Source organism: Bos taurus, chromosome 1, assembly GCF_002263795.3.
Source record: "Bos taurus isolate L1 Dominette 01449 registration number 42190680 breed Hereford chromosome 1, ARS-UCD2.0, whole genome shotgun sequence".
Taxonomy (NCBI): Eukaryota; Metazoa; Chordata; class Mammalia; order Artiodactyla; family Bovidae; genus Bos; species Bos taurus.
The window spans coordinates 3,583,296-3,604,116 of NC_037328.1; the positions used below are offsets into that span (position 1 = coordinate 3,583,296).

A 20,821-nucleotide genomic window follows, 5' to 3' on the forward strand; every position below is an offset into this window, starting at 1 on the left:
AGGCACCTGAGCAAGAGTTTTTATTGTTTTGGAAATAATAATAACAAGAGCAGCCAACACTTAAAATGCCCCTATTACATACCAAACGCAGTTCCAAGTTCTTTCCGTATAACAACTCATTTCCCTTTATACCAACTATGAGATGAGTATCATGATTATTCCCATTTTACAGAAGAAGAGACTGAGGTTCAGAGTGGTTAAGTAACCAGGCTAGGGTCACATAACTATTTAAAGGACAGAGCCAGGATGGATTCAGCCTTGCTTGACTTGCACTGCAGCGGTGCGTCTGGCCCAGAGTTGGTGGCCAGCATCACGGCGCGGCCCTTACCTGTGGACCACCCCGGCCCGGTGCAGGTGCTCCACCGCAGAGATGAGCTGCCGGATGTATCTACGGGCTTCTGCCTCCTCCAGCCGCTTCTTCTCGTAGATTTTGTGCATCAGGTTGCCCCCAGGGCACAGCTCCATGACCAGGTAGTAGCTGTTCTCCGTCTCTAAGATATCGAGGAGCTGGGTGATGTTGGGATGGCGGATCATCTGCTGGATCTGTCCCTCTCGCCGAAGGTTTTTGGTAACGTAGGTGTCTTTCTTGGCTCGCTTCTTGTCAATGACCTTGATGGCCACCTAAGGAGACACCAGGAACGCGGCTGTTACCAGACACTGCAGGCGAAGTTTACCCCCTTGACTAGCCACAAAACCCTAGGAAGACACATCGCTCCTTCTCCGCACCAGGAGCAAAGTCTGATCTGAAATAGCATCCAGGGAGAAAAGAAAAATGTTACATCAGCAAAGGCCGGAAGAGTCAACCACGAAGGAAGAGAATGTCATTCACTCAGGCCAGCTCGAAGAAGTCTGGAAGGCTCAGTGAAGAGTCAGTGTCAAACCTGGTGTTTTATCCTGCGGAGAAAACACCAAGGTCACCTCCAGCCAAGACCCCTCCCCTCCCCCACCCCACCTCGCTCAGATCTCGTAATTGCTCCAGGTTGGGTCCCCCCAGGCCTTCATTTCTGAAACAGCCAAATCTGCCTCCATCTTCAGTTCTGGGGTGTGTTTAGGGAGCTGAGGGGTGCAATGCCCAGGGATTTGGTAGCCCTGCCCTTCCTCCCTACCCTTCTGTGCTCCACACCGGGCCCTCAGGTCTGGCTGCCCCTGGCTTCCAGTGGTCACCTCTTTCCCTCTGAATCACGACGCAGGTACTCTTGGCCCCAAGTCAGGCCCAACCTGTTGCTGCTCCAAAGTCACATCTCCGCTGCCACCTGGATGCCCCTCCTGGGTCACTTCCCCTACAATCAACACGTCACATGTATAGACCCTCCAGCTTTGCAGAAAGGGAAGGAAGGAAGGAGGAGGGGAGGGAAAGGAGAACGGAATAAGGATGGAGGGATGAAGGGGGAGAGAAGACTTCTGCCCAAGTCTCCACCTTCCTACCCTTCCTTCGTCGGCTATTGCCAATTCACTTACCCAGCCTTAAAACACAACACTGTTTTGCCCTCTTCTTTTCTTACTTATGTCTTCTCTCCTCTCTAAGGCAACCAGCCATTGACACTTCATCGTCTGCTTGCGCTCACTGCCTCTCTCTCACTTTTCCTTCCTCTCTGTCCCCACGCCAGGCTGCATTCATCTGGGACCTTGCCTCCCAGCGTTCAGATGCCCTGAGTCTGTGTAAGACTCGAGCAACCCAAGGGGCATTCTTCTATGAGGCTGTCAAGCCACTGGGCTGCAGGACAGAAACACTGGACCTTTCATTTCTATTTATTTCTTTTTTTTGTAATTATATTTTGTAACTGCTTCATAATGCATTCAGTGTACAGAAGTGTGATACCGATTAATTAGTAAACGATTAATAGATGATAGATAGACAGATGCTGGGCAAAGACTGAAGACAGGAGAAGAGGGAGCCAAGGATGAGATGGTTGGATGGCATCACCAATTCAAGGGACATGAAGTTGGGTGAACTCCAGGAGATGGTTAAGGACAGGGAAGCCTGGCGTGCTGCAGTCCATGGGGTCCAAAGAGCAGGACACGACTGAGCGACTGAACAACAACAGACAGGCAGATACGTGTTTGTACAAAGGGGCTCAAATGTTCTTTTCTTTTCTTTTTTTTAACACTAATCCTCTATCCTAAGTCCTCCCAGGTCCTGGCAACCACCACTCAAATTGTAACTTTTTAACGGGAGGATAATTGCTTCACACTGTTGTGTCAGTTTCAAATGTTATTTTCTTGACAAGTTTGTGATAAAAATACAAGTCTGGCCACCCCTGCTCTGGACTATGACATCAATGTCCTGCCTCTTTTCCTTGATACTCACCCCGGCCCCTTGAATTCACACTCTGCCCTGCCTTGATGTCCAGAACTCTGATTTCTTGCTTGAAGCTCTTTGGGGGCTCCCTGATGCCCATCGGGCAAGGTCCACAGCCTCAGCCCAGCACTGAAGCTTCTTCTCCCGCCACTGTTCAGCCCAGACTCCGAGCTCCCCAGAGCAGGTCTCCTCACTCCCTGTGACCACACTACTCTCCACCCTCTTTACACCTTCAAATCCTCAGACACTAACTCCAGTCCCACCTTTCTCCCAGAAAGTCTCTTTAACACTCCTATCGTATGCTCCCATCATACCTACCACCTGCGATACCATTTAGAGCACCAATCCCTCCCCTTAACACAGGGACCACTCCCCACTTTGCCACATTACAGTACTTTATAAATGATGAGTGACCAACAGGTTACTAACAAGAAAATCAGTGAACCTTTTTTTTAATCATTGAAGCAAAACTAGCTGAAAATAGCTTAATCTAGCTATAAACAGTTTATCATTTCTTCTAGAACAGTCTTTTTTTAAAAAAAATTTGAGATGTAATTGACATATAACATTGTATTAGTTTTAGGTATGCAACATAAATATTGGGTGTATGTCTCTATTGGGAAGTGTTTACCATAATAAATCAGGTTAACATCCATCACTATAGTTATAAACTTGTGTGTATATGAGACTTTTTATGATCTTCAATATTAGCAGCTTTGCAAACATACAATATGGTATTGCTAACTACTGGAGGAGGAAACGGCCGCCCACTCCAGTCTTCTTGCCTGGAGAATCCCATGAGCTGAGGAGGCTGGCGGGCTACAGTCCACAGGGTCACAAGAGTCAGACACAACTGAGCGACTAACACTTCCTTTCACTTTCATTGCTAACTACAGTCACCAGGCTGCCTGTTACATCCTTCGGATTTATCTTACAACCAGAAGTTTGTACCTTTTGACCACCTTCGCCCATTTTAATGGAGATTATCAGGCCCTTAAACCACAGATATGACCAAGAGCGAGACAATCAGCCACTAGACTAGATAAATCAGAACCTGCAACATCCCAGGGCGACGTGAGGCTGATGCTATCTGCCCACAGAAGTGGGCTGCAGTTTGGTCTACCAGTTCAGTATATACAAAGCCAAGAGCTTTAAAAACTGTATTCATTTGCGACAAAATATATGTATATATGCATAACACATGCACATATATATAAATACACACACAAATATATATCCATCATCTTGTGGGGGCAGAAAGAGGAATGCTGAAAAGTACAATTAGATTCTGTCTGCTCAACTCTATGTTGCAACGTTTTAAAAATTACACCCTTTGGCAGTGGAATTCTTAAAAGTACTGTGAATAAACAACAGTCTGAAAGCCCGGCAGTAATACGATCTGCCTTTCTTAACAGAGCACACAATTATTAGGAGGATAATTTATTTAGCTCTTTCATTGCCTGGAGTAGGTTATATAATGGCCACCCAAAGACATTAAGCCCCCATGCTTAGAACCGTGTGAATGTGACCTTATTTGGAAAAAGTGAAGGATGCTGAAATGAGATTAACCTAGATTATCTGGGTGGCGCTAAAGGTCACCGCAAGTGTCCCCATAAAATAGAGGCAGTGGGAGATTTCACACAAATACACAGAGAAGTCCAAGTGGTGAAGCAGGCAGAGATGGCAGGGATGGAATAATACGGCCACCAGACACTGGGAGAGGCAAAGGAGGGATCCACCTAGAGCCATCGGAGGGAGCACAGCCTTGTTGACACCTTGACTTTGGTCCAGTGAAATTGACTTTGGACTTCTGGCCTCCACAACTGTGATAGAATAAACTTCTTTTGTTTTAAGTTACCAAGTTTGCGGTAACGCATTACAGCATGTGTGTGCGCGTGCTAAGTCGCTTCAGTCATGTCCGACTCTTTGTGACTCTATGGACTGCAGTCCACCAGGCTCCCCTGTCCATGGGATTCTCCAGGCCAGAATACTGGAGTGGGTTGCCATGCCTTCCTCCAGGGGATCTTCCCAACCCAGGGATGGAACCCACGTCTACTAGAGCCACCTGGGAAGCCTGTGCATTACAGCAGCCACAGGAAACTAACACACCAGGGGTCCACTCCACCATCATCTGACATCTTGGTTCCCAAGTTCTACTGATTCTCAAAGTCCCTTTGTGAAAACCCTGAACCCTACGGCAGCCCCGCCTAGAGAAGCTATCCTATAAAGGCCCCTCTCTATTTTTAAACACCTTCACTTGTAAGCATTGCTAAACTTGTAAACTCTGTATTGATAATACTTCTGAAGATGGAATGACATTCTTGATTACACAAAACTGTTTAATCAACTTCGTCTGTAACAACTGAAATGGGGGTGGGGGGATGAATGGGAAATTAAGGAATTGGCAGTGATCAATGATCAGCAAAGGGAGGCATCTAATTTAATTTGACAGTAATCAGAGATTTATAGGCACTAATTCTACCCAGGGGAAGCCCAGTGTGATGATGGGTCTCTAGCTGAAAAGATAAACTGCTTCAGTCAGGACAGTTTTAAACAGTAAAATTAAATCTGCACAGACGGACTGAGGACCCAAGTTGATGGACCAGACTAGAACTCCCAACATGGTCTCTGAGTTTGTGAATGGGCTGTGGGGTGGGGGATGGGAGGTGTTGTCAGGGGAGTTTGTGAGTTTCATCCTGAGCATATGGGGAAAGAAGTTTTGCTGCGAAAGGTCAATAAAACAAAGTCTCCAACTTTCTGATGGCTTCAAGTTGCATAGCCTCCTGAAATTTTACAGAGGAATCTGCTTTCAAGGATTGCCCCCACATTTCCAAGTAAGTAGCAAAGTCTGAGAAATTACTAGAGAGAGGTGAACACACACCAGTGGACCACAGGTGAAACTGATCATTCATCAGCTTCTCATTAACTAAGACACCATACTTATCGCAGTATGGCAACTCCCACCCCATCATCACTCCCAGGCTCCTGCAAAATAAATACATAAATAAATACCTCTCAGTGCATAAAATCAGCAAACTTTTAAATAGCTAAGCTCACACAAAAGAAAAGGAAATATCCCAAGGCAAAAAAAAAAAAAAAAGACTAGATCCAAGATGAGGCGGCAGCAGCTATGGTATAGAGAAACAGAAGATGCAGGGAAGAAGGGGTGATGGCAAGGAAGGAGATCCTCAGAAAGCAAAGGAAGAGGTTGGTCTGTGGGGATAGGAAGCCCGGCTCCCTCCCACACGGGGAAGGAGGAGAAGGAGAAACACGCTTATCCTAATTCCTCCGGAGAGGGGCTAGCTGCGGAAAGGCATTCATGCCTAATGACCCCTGTGACGTCTTAGGAGAAAAATTCCAATGTAGAATTTTACTTAGAATGAGGGATGCACAAAGCGTGTGGCCCCAGTCTCAGCACACACTTCCACAGACCCATGGGTGTGCAAAGATGATGTTCACAAAGCACTCAGTAAAATGTCTGGCACTTAGTAAGAGCTCCTTAAAAAGATGTTCTTATAATCATTACTGCTTTGCTTTCACTGAGGCCACCTGTAGAGGGTGAAGAGCATTCAAAACTTAGTTCAGCCAAGAAAAAAAAAAAAGCATCGCCTTGACCTGTCACCTTAGCATATTAAAAAAAAAAAAAAAAGAAGCAGCAGCGGCTTGAATCACATTTGAGTGTTTCGAACTCTCTGGAACAGAGCTGCTTTTAAATCCAAAGGCAGTGGTTTAATATTAGTCTACTCTCTCATCTCCTTTAAATATTGACTTCATTCAGATTGCCTACATAGGATCAGACTTAACAGGATTTAAAATAATTCATCCCTTCATCCTGGATCACCCTTCACTGCCTTTAAAATTCATTCCTCTGAAATACATCAAGGATGGGTCACGTATCCAATCTCCAAAATGAAAAGGCAGATGTAAAATGGATCTTCATATGACGGAGAGGAAGGAAAGCACTGATCAAAGACACTAGTCTTTAATATCACAGAAACATGCATATATGCTTCAGCCATTATACAATGTCCAATGTGTTTCTGAACGTTCAGCCTTCCCTTAATCAAAGCACTTTTATTCGTGATGTTTTAAATAATCAGAATGCATGGAGAACAGGAGGCTCTGATCTGAATGAATTTTCTTTTTACGTAAAAATGAGCCAAGAACAGCTTTCTTTCCAGGACATGTTGGTTTCTTAATAAATATACTAGGTTAAACTCGAGTGAATCTTTTCTTCTTTAGCAAACTCTTATTAAGGCACCTAAAATATAGTTGACACTGTTATACACGCCAAGCGTACGCTCTGAAAGAGACATGGATCTTCAGGCCTACTGGTGGCCATAATTCAGATTTTTTAATAGTGATTTAGGATGACCATCTGTCACAGGCTGAATCGTCTCCACCCTTCCCACACCACACCCCCAAATTCACAGCTGAAGCCCTAACCCCTAATATGACTCTATTTGGAGAGAGCTATATGCAGTAAAAAGGTTAAACGGGCCCCAAAAGGTGGGGTTATTGTTGCTGTTCAGTCACTAAGTCACTCACGTTCAACTCTTTGTGATTCCATGGATTACAGCACGCCAGGCTTCCCTGTCCTTCACTGTCCCCCACAGTTTGCTCAAACTCGCATCCCGTTGAGTCAGTGATACCATCCAACCGTCTCATCCTCTGCTGCCCCCTTCTCCTCCTTCCCTCAATCTTTCCCAGCATCAGAATCTTTTCCAATGAGTCACTCTCCACATCAGGTAGCCAAAGTACTGGAGCTTCAGCTAAGGGTGGGGACCTGATCTAATTGGACTGGTGTCCATATAAGAAAAGGAAGAGATGCCAGAGACCTCTCTCTGTCTCCACATTTGCACGAAGAAAGGCCATAAGAGGCCACAGCAAGAAGCCGGCCACCTACAAACCAAGGAGGGAAGCCTCATGAGAAAGCAATCCTACGGGCACCTTGATCTGGGACTCAGGACTCCATAAATGTGAGAAGATAAATGTCTGTCACTTAATCCACCCGGTCTGTGATCTTCTGCTGTGGCTACCCGAGCAGACTCATCGACCACCCAAGCATCACACAATCCTACGAGATGCCCTTACCCTGCAGAAGAGCACAACTGTAAGAACCAAGGGTGAGCGTCCATCCTCCAAGGGCTGGGGTCAGGTCTGACAGTTCCTTTCCTGCTGTTTTCCACACACTGGCAACTCAGAGGGTGGCAGACTATGGCAGCCAGACATGCAGATTCCCAGGCTGGGCGCCTGGACTTCAAAGCCGGCCCCTCCCGCCTGGTGCCTTGGACCGCACTAAGCTTCAGCTTCCTCATTGTTACAGAAAACAGAGGGGCGATCAAAGTGCCTACCTTATGCGGTGGTGAGCCCTGGGAACGTTCCTGGAAGCCCTCAATAAGTGTTAGGGTCTGTGTATTTTGTGTAGGAAGAGTGTGTAGAACCAGAAGCCAGGAAGCCCCCCACCTGGCTCCCACCCCCGCCACTCCCTGAGGTCCTCACCAGGGTCCCCAGGGCGTCCTGACCACCCAGTCTGTGAGGCCACTCTGCCTCCTAGCCTCCTGCTTTTCCTCCTAGCCTGATCTTGCCAAATTGCCGCCGCAGGCCGCCTCCCTCCTCACATTAGCAATGTACTGTCCACTTCCCAGATGCCTACGAGCATCCATTTAATGACCAGTCCCACCACCTACATCCTGCTTACACCTCTTTCCCAAACTTTTTTTTTAAGTTATTCACTTTAAATTGGAGGATAATTACTTTACAATATTTTGCCGCTTTCTGCCATACATCAACGTGAACCCGCCATAGGTAGACCTCTGTGTCCCCATCCCCCCTCCCAGATCCTGAACGCCCCTCCCATCTCCCTCCCCACCCTATCCTCGCGGTTGTCCTAAAGCACTGCCCGGGACATCTCCATGTGAATGGTCCTCTGGCTCCCCAAGGACTTCCCAGGTGGCACAGAGGTAAAGCCTGCAAGTACAGGATACTCCAGGTTCAATCCCTGGGTGGGGAAGATCCCCTGGGGGAGGCAATGGCAACCCACTCCAGTATTCTTGCCTGGAAAATCCAAAGGACAGAGGAGTCCGGCAGGGTACAGTCCATGGGGTTGCAGAGTCAGACACGACTGAGTGACTGACACACACACTGGCTCCCCAAACCCATGGCTTCCCCCTACTCCCCCTGAAGCAGTTCTCTCCACAGGTGTCCCTGAAGCCCAGCCACGCATCCTCCTCCATCCATCACACCCCTAGTCCCACACGTAATTATTCACCAGGACCTCCACCTCTCAAAGTCTCCGCACACCCTCTCCTCCCCCACCCCGCTGGCTGCACCACCATCCCCTCTGGAGGTCTCCCACCCCTGCCTGGAATTCCCTCCCACACAGGGCTCTCGGTCAGAGCAACTCCCAACTCCCAACTCCTCTCTCTGACCTCAGATTACAATTTTTTTCTCTGGCCCAGACTGGCTCAAGCCACCCTGCAATTCCCCAGCTGTCACACCCATCACAGACACTCTTAATGGTGGGGCACACCCTCCACTCTCATTTCCAGCAAGGCAGCTGTCTGACCTTCCAGCACTGTGCTTGGTTCATCCAGGGCAAGGACAGGAGGGGAAGAAATAAAAGAAAAAGGTCCCAGCCGCCTGCTACAGTGGCTCATCTCTATGCCTGCCATGGGTAAGCTGGCCACTTGACCAACACCTCCCCTCCACTTTCTCAGCTTCAACACAGGCTGACCAAAGCCCTCCCTTCGACCATGAAAATTACAAAATGTGACGCCACCTGTGCATGTGGTTTCAGCTCGTGTGTGACTGTGATGCAAAAACACTCTTTCCCACTCTTACCCCCTCTCCAAAAGTCTCCAGGTCAGAGACTTCCTTAACCAGCCTAATTAGAGCTGCACCACGCCCTCCACCCTCTACCGTCCATGACAGCAATCCACAACCCCCTTACTCCATTCTGGTTTTCCATTGGTTCCATTAGGGCTTTCCTTCTTCATGGCACAAAGTGCTCCCTGATTTGGGGATTGGTCCTGCTGAACCCTTCTCACCGCTTTTCAAGCCTCCTCCTTTTTGTAGAATAGCTCAAATGGTAAAGAGCCTGCCTGCAATGCAGACGACCCGGGTTCGATCCCTGGGTCGGGAAGATCCCCTGGAGAAGGAAATGGCAACCCACTCCAGGATTCTTGCCTGGAGAATCCCCTGGACAGAGGAGCCTGGCGGGCTACAGTCCACGGAGTTGCAAAGAGTCAGACACGACTGAGTAACTTCACTTTCTTCTAGAGCCCAATCCCCACCGTCACTTCAAACAGAGCTCACTCTTCCACGCCCCATGCCTGGCAGTGTCAGGAACACAGAAGAGGCTCAGGCAACGTGTGCAGGGCCACTGACACAGCCAAGGCTTGTGCAAGGTAAGGAGAGGAGAAGGGAGTGAGGGAGGGAAAGGGAGAAAGGATGGACAGATGGATGCTCCATGCCTCCCCAGTTAACGCGCGAGCCTTGTGGGTTCCTGGACAGAAGGCAGACAGCGGACACGAGATGCTCACACTAGAACAGAGATCAGATGACGCGGAACAAACAGCAGCCGTGGTGGGCCCTCTCAGGGTGAGACAGAGCACAGAGAGAAGTTCAGGATCGCTGCCAGCCTACGGGGGTGGACTGTGGTCCCCTGCTCCACTGGAGGCGCCCAGCCGTCCTGCTGAAGAAAGCGCTCTCTCCCTTCCTGAGAGCCTGGCTGGGAGAAGTCACCAAGGAGAAGGAGAGCTGGAAGGACAGCCATGACCAGCAGTGAAGTGTGCCATCTGGGCACCTGGTGTCCATCGCAGAAGGAGCCTCCTGCTTCCCCCCTGTACCCCCTAAGTCCCTCCCTCCCAGTGTCTGGGCTGTGCCCCTGCCAGGCACCCTTCCCCGCTCCTCACCTTGTCTGAGCCATCTGCATCTTTTCCAGAATAGCTACTCCAGAAGGACAGGGTGTGTGTGCCAAGTTGCCTCTTTGCGACCCTGTGGACCGTATACCACCAGGCTCCTCTGTCCATGGGATTCTCCAGGCAAGAATAGTGGTAGAGTGGGTTGCCATTCCCAACCCAGGGATTGAACCCATGTCTCTGACATCTCCTGCACTGGCAGGTAGACAGATTCTTTACCACTAGCTCCATCTGGGAAGAAAGCCCCCCTAAAGCAAAGACCAACCAGACACACCCAGAATCCCCGTTTCTCCCAGAGAGTCACAGTCCTGAAGGTGCCTGGAGAATGCATCATGCACCTGCCTCCTTCTCTGACCACATCTCCCTGCCGCCCCCTCTCAGCCCCTCTGCTCACCCACAGGCCTCCCTGTAGGTCCTCTGATGAGACAGGGGTATTTCCACCCCGGCCACAGACTCTCACCCTCACCTCCAATCTTGCTGAGGTGGCACCACTCACACAGGCTCCCTGACCCACCTAGTAACAGCCAAACCCTCACTCCGGTCCCCAACATCTCATGGCAAATAGATGGGGAGAAAGAGGAAGCAGTGACAGGTTTTATTTTCTTGGGATCCAGAATCACTGCAGATGGTGACTGCAGCCATGGACTTAAGACACTTGCTCCACTGAAGAAAAGCTACGACAAACCTAGACATCGTATTAAAAAGCAGAGACATCACTTTACCAACAAAGGTCTGTCTAGTCAAAGCTATGGTTTTCCCAGTAGTGATGTATGGATGTGTGAGTTGGACCATAAAGAAGGCTGAGCACTGAGGAATTGATGCTTTCCAATTGTGCCACTGGAGAAGACTCTTGAGAGTCCCTTAGACCACAAGGAGATACAACCAGTCCATTCTAAAGGAAATCAACCCTGAATATTCATTGGAAGGAGTGATGCTGAAGCTGAAGTTCGAATACTTTGGCCATCTGATGCAAAGAGCCCACATGTTGGAAAAGACCCTAATGCTGGGAAAGACTGAGGGCAGGAGGGGAAGTGAGCATGAGAGGATGAGAGGTTGGATGGCATGTCAATGGACATGAGTTTGAGCAAATTCCAGGAGTTAGTGAAGGACAGGGAAGCCTGGCGTGCTGCAGTCCGTGGAGTCACAGAGTCAGGCACGACTGAGCGACTGAACAACAACAAAGCCTCACTCCAGTCTATTCCTCCCCATGGTGCACAGCACCTCTTAAACCCCACAGAACTCATCAACTGAGTGTGGAGTCTGCCTGACCCGTGGTGCTGCAGAAACAGTGCTCTGCCTCCTTTGCTGTCATGCTTTCTGCAACCAGAATATTCTCTGGTTCAAAGACAACACCCAACAAACATTTCTTGGATGAATAAATGAATGATTGAATGAATGAATGAAAGTACAGCTGGAAGGAAAAGATTCTATTTTAACTAGATCAGAACCTGTTATGGACTGAATCGTGTCTCCCTCAAATTCTTATGTTAAAGACTTAACCCCAACGAGACTACTAGGAATGAGTTAAAGGTTAAATGAGGACATAAGGGTGGGGCCCTAATCCAACAGGACTGGTGTCCTTGTAAGAAGAGGAAGAGACACCAGTCATACAGGGTCTGTATGGACACAGCAAGGACACAGCAAGGACACAGCAAGAAGACGGCCATCTGCAAGTTGAGGAGACAGGCCTCAGGAGAAATCTAACCTGCTGACACCTTGACCTTGGGCTTCTAGCCTCCAGAACTATGAGAAGATAAACTTGTCATTTCAACCACCTGGCTGTGCTACTTTGTTACGGCAGCCTGAGCGGACCAATACAGAACCTTCATGCAAGTTATTAGTGATAGGTTGGCTCGCTGTGTAGATCTCATCTTCATCAATGAAATCTAGATGTATAGCCATCTAGACAATGCTGGATGAAGTAAACTGAGCAGACGTTAGCTGGAGGGGATGCCCCAAAATTCAGGAAGAATCGGCATGGGGCTGAGGGATCTGAGGCTCCAGCCCAAGCCTGAATTCAGTGTAAAAGGGCTGAAAACTGTGGTGATTGGCACAACCCAGTAGGAAGTTTTGAAAATAAATTGGTTTCACGCCTTTAATGCATCGGAGTAGAGCGTGAGCCTGTGTGGAGGATACTCATTTAACAGAAAGCAGAAAATATCTTCTGCTGGCTGTATAATTAATTTCAGCATCGCTCTAATTCAAGGAGAAATGATGCTGGACAGCAAACACACAGATCACGCTCTTTTATGGGGGCCCATTAATTGCTGTAATTTATGTCACACAGCAACACAGCTCTGACCCCTGGCTTCCTGCCAGCCACCCTCCTGGGACTCTACACTAAAATCTGTCTTTGTGGAAATGAGGGGGGAAAGCTTCCTTCCCCAGTTTAAACAACAGAGCTCATTAGGGCTGATCTTGGTGATGAGGGCAGAACCCAGGGTTGGGAGACCCTCCCACCCCCACCTCGGGGAGTTCTGAAACCACCATCACCAGGCTCTCCGAGCCCTGACTCTAGCTCCAACTCAGAAAGCAAGTCACATCCCGACACCCTGCAGAAACATCCTGCAGGTAGGAATCCAGAAACTGCTTCCTGCAAGGAGGAAAAGTGCAAAACAGAGGATGTCTGAGAGAGCTGGGTAGATGGGCCAGGCTGCCCAAGAAGGGCAGTACTAGTGCAGTTGTTACAATTCCTATAAACCCGTCTACCGTCTACTTAGTTACAGTATGCATGCTTCCTTTGTCGTCAAAATGTATTTATGATCCACAAGGATAAAAGGAAGCCCAAATTCCCTGCCCAATTGGAATTCACCAAAACTCAGAAATCCTAAGGGAAGATGAGGTACAAATTTAAAAAGATGAGGTACAAATTAAAACAGGTAATGCTAGAATCATTTCTCTGGTTTTGGAAAAGCATCAAAAAGCTCCAGCTCAGCAACAGACGACAAGTTTTTTGAGAGCATGTGTAATTCATCTTTGTATTCCCCACAGCGTCTGGCTCTGAAAGCACCAAATATACTACATCAATAAATTCACTGATTAAAAGATTCAATGTCCATTTGTCTCAACTACCCTTTAACTCTGATCCCCCAGCAGCCCCTTCCTGCTCCAATTCTCTTCCAACTAGGCCCAACTTTTTCAATTTGTTTATTTTTAATTGAAGGACAATTGCTTTACAATATTGTGTTGCTGTCTGCAATACATCAACATGAATCAGCCAAAGGTATGTATATAATGGGGCTTCCTAGGTGGCACTAGGGGTAAAAAACCCACCTGCCACTGCAGGAGACATAACAGAGGCGGGTTCGATCCCTGGGTCAGGAAGATCCCCTGGAGGAGGGCATGGCAACCCACTCCAGTATCCTTGCCTGGAGAATCCCATGGACAGAGGAGCTTGAAGGGCTATAGTCGGTGGAGTCACAAAGAGTCCAACAGGACTGAAGCGACTTAGCAAGTGAGCAAGCATACATATAATGAATCAGAATGTAACTTGGGGCCAATACAGAGGAAGGCTCAAATTACATCACCTAGAAGCAAATCGATCCGTGGAATCCAAAAGATAATGGGATGGTTAGGCTTGACTACCCTTTGTCAGCCATCACTGTCAATGGGCTGAGAACAGCAACTTCCCGCTGCCCACGGAATACTCTACTCAGACAGCCTGCATCCAACCCTCCCATCACAGCTGCTCCAAGACCACACCCGCCACACTCCTCTTTTGAGAAAATCGCTCCCCTCCTTATTGAGCCCATCATTATCACTACCTACCTGAATATTCATTGGAAGGACTGATACTGAAGCTGAAACTCCAATACTTTGGCCACCTGATGCGAAGAACTGACTCATTGGAAAAGCCCCTGATGCTGGGAAAGATTGAAGGTGGGAGGAGAAGGGGACAAGAGAGGATGAGATGGTTGGATGGCATCACCGACTCAATGGACTCAATTTGAGTAAACATCGGGAGTTGGTGATGGACAGGGAGGCCTGGTGTCCTGCAGTCCATGGGGTCACAAAGAGTCGGACACGTCTGAGTGACTGAACTGAACTGAACTGGCTGAGCACTTGACTCCCTTCCTCCCCCCAAAACCCATCCCCATGGCAAGCAGTCACCCAATCTCATCTGGAAATTTCCTTCCTCCCTACCTCCACTACCCCTGACCCAGTCTCGTAAGGATTCCCTGGGGTTCCCTCAAGTCCCCACCTTCCTCCTTCTCTACCCACTGAGGCATCCCGACTTTTCCCCCCTCAAGTCTTTATTGAATTTGTTACAGTATTGCTTCTGTTTTATGTTTTGGTTTCTCGGCTCTGAGGCAAGGGGGATCTTGGCTCTCTGACCAGGGGTCGAACCTGCACCCCCTGTATCACAAGATGACTCTTAACCACTGGACCACCAGGGAAGTCCCCGGGTTTTCTTTCTAAGGACGGTTATGACCATCTTCTGTGCTCAGAGCGTTTAAAAGAAACTCAACTCCTTGAGGAGAAATTAAAATTTGTTCATGACCTGACAGCAGCGCCCCTTACCTACTTTTTCTTTTTTTGAAAAAAAATTTTGCCCAGCTTGAATTCTATCAACTTTCATTTGGCCTGAATGCTGTCAGTCGAATGAAGTCTTCATGCTTTAAATGTTTTCATATAATAGTCGTAGTGAGACACATAGTCCTGAAGATTTCATTTGTTCTTCATTTATTTTTATTTGGATAAAAGACATCTCATATGAAATCAAGCATTATCAAGTACATCATCCAGTGGTATCAAGTGCATTCACTTGTTGTGCAACCATTGCTGCTGCTAAGTCGCTTCAGTCGTTTCCGACTCTGTGCAACCCCGTAGACGGCAGCCCACCAGGCTCCCCCGTCCCCAGGATTCTCCAGGCAAGAGCACTGGAGTGGGTTGCCATTTCCTTCTCCAACGCATGAAAGTGAAAAGTGAAAGTGAAGTCGCTCAGTCGTGTCCGACTCTTCTCGACCCCATGGACTGCAGCCTACCAGGCTCCTCTGTCCGTGGGATTTTCCAGGCAAGAGTACCACCACCCATCTCCAGAATTCTTTCCATCTTGCAGAACTGAAGCTCCTTACTCTTTAAGCAATAGCTCCCCATGACTTCCTCCTCTGGTAAAATCACCTTTCTTTGATTTGTCTTTTTTTTTTTTTTTTTTTTGAGATTCCATATGAGTGAGATCAGGTAATATCTGTGTTTCTGTGTCTGGCTTATTTTACTTAGCATCATGTCCTCCAAGTTCATCCACGCTATCACAAATGTCAGGACTTCCTTCCTTCTCATGCTCAATAATACTGCATCACATATGTGTGCTGCATTTTTTTAATCCGTCTGTCCACAGATATTTTTTTCCACGTTGTGAATGATCCTTAGCAAACTGTTTTACATTCTTTTCTTCATACTAAGTCTCTGAAGGCTGCCGTGGATTTTAGACTCCCAGCACATCTCAGCTCACACCAGGCACATTTCCAGGGTTCAACAGGCAGATGTAGCAGGTGGCCAGGGTTGGACAGGCAGTCCCGGTTCCACGGCTTTGACTGAGTCACTTACTCTCTGAGCCCTGGACCCAGCATAGTCTACCTGAGACAGAGCACTCACAGAAAGGTCTGGTGAACGAAGAAAGGAATGAAGAGATGCTTGTGGTCTTCAGATGCACAGTGTGGAGGAGAATGCCAATCACACAGATTCAGAGTGAGAATAAAATCACCCCTTTTGGAGCCAAACCAAGGTTGAGGTCTAGAACTGAGAAACCCCATGCAAGAAACTTAACTTCAATAAACCTCAAATTGTTGACCCGTCAACTGGGGCGTGATAGTGGCCAGGATACACCGCATACAGGGGTTGGCATATAATGACCGTTCCCTAGTTGCAGTTAAAACTGAGCAAACAATAGTGACAGCACAGTGGGGAAAGGACATGAGTGCAGTAATCAATCACACCATGATTACACGCCAGGGAAGCCTGGCGTGCTGCAGTCCGTGGGTTCGCAGAAACACAACAGCAACAATCGCACCACGCTTATACGGAGGGGAAGAAAGGGAAAAAGGAAGCCAGGACCACAGTAAAGAGGCAGGGAGTAAAGTAGGAAGCAAGGGAGAGAGGAAGGGATGAAAGGAAAGAAGGAAGGACTGCAAGGGGAGAGGTGGTGTCTCATGGAAACCTTCAAGAAGAGAGATGACCTGCTCAAAGTGGAAAAGTTCACCAGCCCCAGAAAATTGGAGCGGGGGGTGCAGGGGAAGATGTGGTGGTTCCAGAAAAAGAAACAATAATAGTTGTGCACCCACCAACCCAAGGAATCCCTCCCAGCCCTCCCGCCTCCAGCCCCACGGACGGCTGCTGCCCCTTCCCACGAGGGCCTCAGTCCGCGTCTGCTGACCGGTTCCCAGCGCCACCTGCACACAAGGCTGCCTTCCTCTCTGCATAAATCACATGTTAAATATCAGGGCTGGCCCCAGCGCCCATGCTCCTTGGAAAGAGAAAAACTAGGTCTTCCTTCCCCGCTCGTGCTCTGATTTATACGCCTCCATTTATGGTGTCAGTCGGCGTGAAAGCAGAATTTGTGTTCCTGCAATGACACCATAAATCCTCCCAGCTTCCCCTCCACTTGCTGGGAATCCTGAAAGCTCTGCTTCCGCTGACAGCAGATAAAGGCTCTTAGGGCCAGCCAGAAATTCACAAGCAGGTAACAAAAGGGCTGGATGGGCGGTATGCGCATGTTTGCAGGCACTTGGGCGCAGGGCGTGGGCTGCGAAGAATAGCGCCTGGGTGAGACCAGAATGCTCTAGGACTTCTTTTTAATACAGGCTGTTCTTTCCATCGTCTGAATTAACATCTCCCAGTGTATTCGTTTGCAAGGGCTGCCATAACAAACAACGTCAGATGGGGCGGCTTCAACAACAGAAATTTATTTTCATCCACAGAGGACTGGATAAAGAAGATATGCTACATATACAGTGGAATATTACTCAGCCATAAAAAGGAAGGAAATAGTGTCATTTGTAGCAACACAGATGGACCTAGAGATTATCTAAGTGAAGTAAATCAGAAAGACAAATACCACATGATAAGACTTAAAAGTGGAATCTTAAAAATGATGCAAATGAACAAACTCACAGATTCAGAACACAAACAAGCTTACCCAAGGGGGAAGGTGGGAGAGAGGGATAAATTAAGAACTCTCTTGTCATTTTTTTTTTTAGCTGCCTTTAGTGATACACAAAGTTTAGGAAACACCAGATAACTACATTCTCTACTCCATACCATTTGTCCCTTTAAAGTTTAGCAAAAAATAAAGAGACAGAAAAGGGATGTGAGGATGGATTCCTAACGATTTCCTGAAACGAATCCTGGTTGAAAATTCCCAGGATTTCAATATGTACATGTAAAAATCTAGTCCTCTGTGGTGAATAGTCACAATCATGTTAGACAGAGAGCTGTAATTAATTGCTCAGCCTGGGCGGGGAGTGGGGGTGGGGTGGGGGCGGGGGTGGGGTACGGGTAGAGATGGTTCTAGGAAGGAACTGAATTGGGTTTTGGCTCCATCCTCCTTAAAGAGGTCTTTAAAACTCTGTGCTGTGCTAAGTCACTTCAGCTGTGTCCAACTCTTTGCGACCCTATGGACTGTAGCTTGCCAACCTCCTCTATCCATAGAATTCTCCAGGCAAGAATACTGGAGTGGGTTGTCGTGACCTCCACCAGGGCATCTTCCTGACCCAGGGACCGAACCCACACCTCCTGTATCGCCTGAATCTCCTGCATTGGCAGGTAGGTTCCTTACCACTAGTGCCACCCGGGAAGCCCTAAAACTCTTTCAGTAACTGTCAGATGAGAAATTCACACCTATCCCCAAAGAGGTTATTCTTCCATTGGTATCATTTTGTTTTCTTAAATGGTATCAAGGTCCTAAGAGTAACATTATCTAAATAAGCTATCCAAAAAAAGAAGAAACCATTTTTAATCAATATTATGTGGAGAAGGCAGTGGCAACCCACTCCAGTACTCTTGCCTGGAAAATCTCATGGACAGAGGAGCCCCGTAGGCTGCAGTCCCTGGGGTCACTGTGAGTCGGACATGACTGAGCACCTTCGCTTTCACTTTTCACTTTCATGCATTACAGAAGGAAATGGCAGCCCACTCCAGTGTTCTTGCCTGGAGAATCCCAGGGACAGCGGAGCCTGGTGGGCTGCCGTCTATGGAGTCGCACAGAGTCGGACACGACTGAAAGCAACTCAGCAGCAGCAGCAGCATTCATCCCATTAGATACAATCTGATAATTTTAGAAAGACTTAACCTCAAATATTTCTTTTTTCTCTAAAATCTTGCTCATCTTGTCAAAGTATTAATACATTTTTCAAAGCACAAGCCCTCCTAAAATGTGACCATTTAAGAAGGGAGTGGGAGTTTAGTTCTGTTTCTACTGATGACAGGAGGTAAATTTTACTTTCAAGGAGTTTTGGGATTTACTGAGGGTGACATTGACAATGTGGCCATGCCAGACTGGAATGAAATTATCCCAGTTCTATCCAGGACACCATTGTTCACAATTCTTTTAAAATTTAGACTTTTTTATTCATCATTTACTCAATGGCCTGCAGCAGAGGTGAATTTTTTGGGCAAGAGTGAACTAATGTGGGGACGTCCCTGGTGGTCCAGTGGTTAAGAATCCACTTTCCACTGCAAGGGACATGGGTTCAATCCCTGCTTGGAGAACTAAGATCCCACAGCCTCAGGCACCTAAGCCCAGGAGCCGCAGCTAGCGAGCCCTCTCACTGCAAGGAGAAAAAAGTCCGAGTGCCGCAACCAAGACCCAGTGCAGCCAGAATCATAATAATAAACTAATCTGTTTGGCCAAGAGTTAAAATTATTTTTCAGCTTAAACAATTATTTTCCAACGAGGTATTATCTGTACCCAGCAAACATTTTTTGTTATTCCAATGGCAGAACAGTAACTAATGAAACAACGCGGAATATGCACACACAGCAACATAAATATTTATACAGTCAAGTTCAATAAAAAGAGTCATTTCAAGAGAACAGACGATCACCGACTTCAAAAGGATGTTTCTCACTTAAAAAGAAAGTGATCACTAAGGAAACACATTTTAAATTCTGAGGGTTTTTTTTGTGGGGGTGGAGGTGTGCCTGTGATGGGAGTTATTACTCAGTTTGATTTCCTCTGGTACTGGGTCTTGTACTGTGAATTTGGGTCAAGTACTAGTTATCTCTTTCTTCCATTAAAATTAATGGCACTTTGTTATGTCAAAATCAGAATGGAAAGATTTTAATAGCGTTTTTCATAGAAGACAAGATTCCTGGTTGCAACCTCACCCCTCCCTCTCCACCAAAAGAAAAAAATAGATACTTTGATCATTATCATACTTTTTAAAATGGATCAGTAGTGATAATACCATTATATTGAACGTATTTTTTATCATTACATAAAGAAAAGATTCATAGTATGAACAGTATTAAAAATTCATGTTGTAATTAGGATTGGGTCTCCATGGTCCAGATAAATCGATCAATCAGTGTAGGCAGCTGTCTCAATAACTGAAGCTACACAAATATTTGAACTAGCTGGGGAGCCATTCGATGATGTAAATTGTCCAGTTTAGTTGTCCATAAGCATAAGATTAATGAGCTATTGGGCAATCGCCATTTCTTCATTAACTGCATAGTGTGGAAACAAATTAAAAGACCACAGCCACCAAACCATGGAAAGTTCAAACTGGGGCTAGTCCTACGTGTTAGGCACTTGCCAAGCAAGAAGCTGCAAGACGTTTCACATGCATTGTCTCATGCAACTCCCACAGATTCTACTATTTTCCCTTTTTTTTTGGCCTCGCCACAGCATGTGGGATTTTAGTTTCCTGATCAGGGATCAAACCTGGGCCCCCTGCAGTGGAAGCACAGGTCTTAGTCACGGGACTGCCAGGGAAGTCTCTGTTTTCTCTTTTTACCAGAGTGGAAACTTGGTCTATACACAGTCCCACCGGCAGCCCAGCTGGGACGAGGCACAGCCTGAATTTGACTCTCAACCCACAGCTAACCTGCTTCTTGCCATGTGGAGGGGCCACTGGATCTGGGTTGAAGCCCAAGCTGTCTTACCCAATGGGTTATTAGATCATTATAAAACAGCTAAATCAGGTAACTCGATGCAACCAAGAAAAATGAAAACAAGTTATCTTAAAGCCTAAATCCTAAATCTCTACATTATGCCACCGCCTAATGAAACAATCCTATGCCATCTGTCCTAACAAACAGGAAGGGGTTCGACCACATGCGTGATCAGAACCTGGTGAACAGCGGAAGCAGTGGTACAGGTAGGACAGTGTAAACAGAAAAGTGCAAGTCGTAAGTGTAAACATTAGCTGAACACGGACATGACTGATGCTAGAATCTTAATGCTGACATCTCTGAAGCTCCCTCAGACAGGGCCTTCCCATTCCTGCTGACCTCTGCCTGGATCCGCAGGCCTGGTGGGTCCCTCTGGCCATGAGCCTGAGCCCACCCCCCACACCCGCATGGGAGAACTGCTTGCAATGCACCCACAGCCGGGTGTATAGGCCAGAGTTATCTCCCAGGGGCTAGAGGGAAGCAGAGG

General features: G+C 47.4%; 1 protein-coding gene across 1 annotated transcript in view; it reads right to left on the reverse strand.

Moving 5' to 3' along the window:
* The window catches only part of HUNK (hormonally up-regulated Neu-associated kinase), a 131,263-nt gene that overhangs the window by 84,319 nt on the left and 26,123 nt on the right, over positions 1–20,821 (reverse strand). Inside the window, exon 2 of the mRNA XM_002684590.4 lies at positions 329–621. Within this exon, the coding sequence (XP_002684636.2) occupies positions 329–621 (293 nt within the window). The remainder of the gene's footprint in view (positions 1–328; positions 622–20,821) is intronic.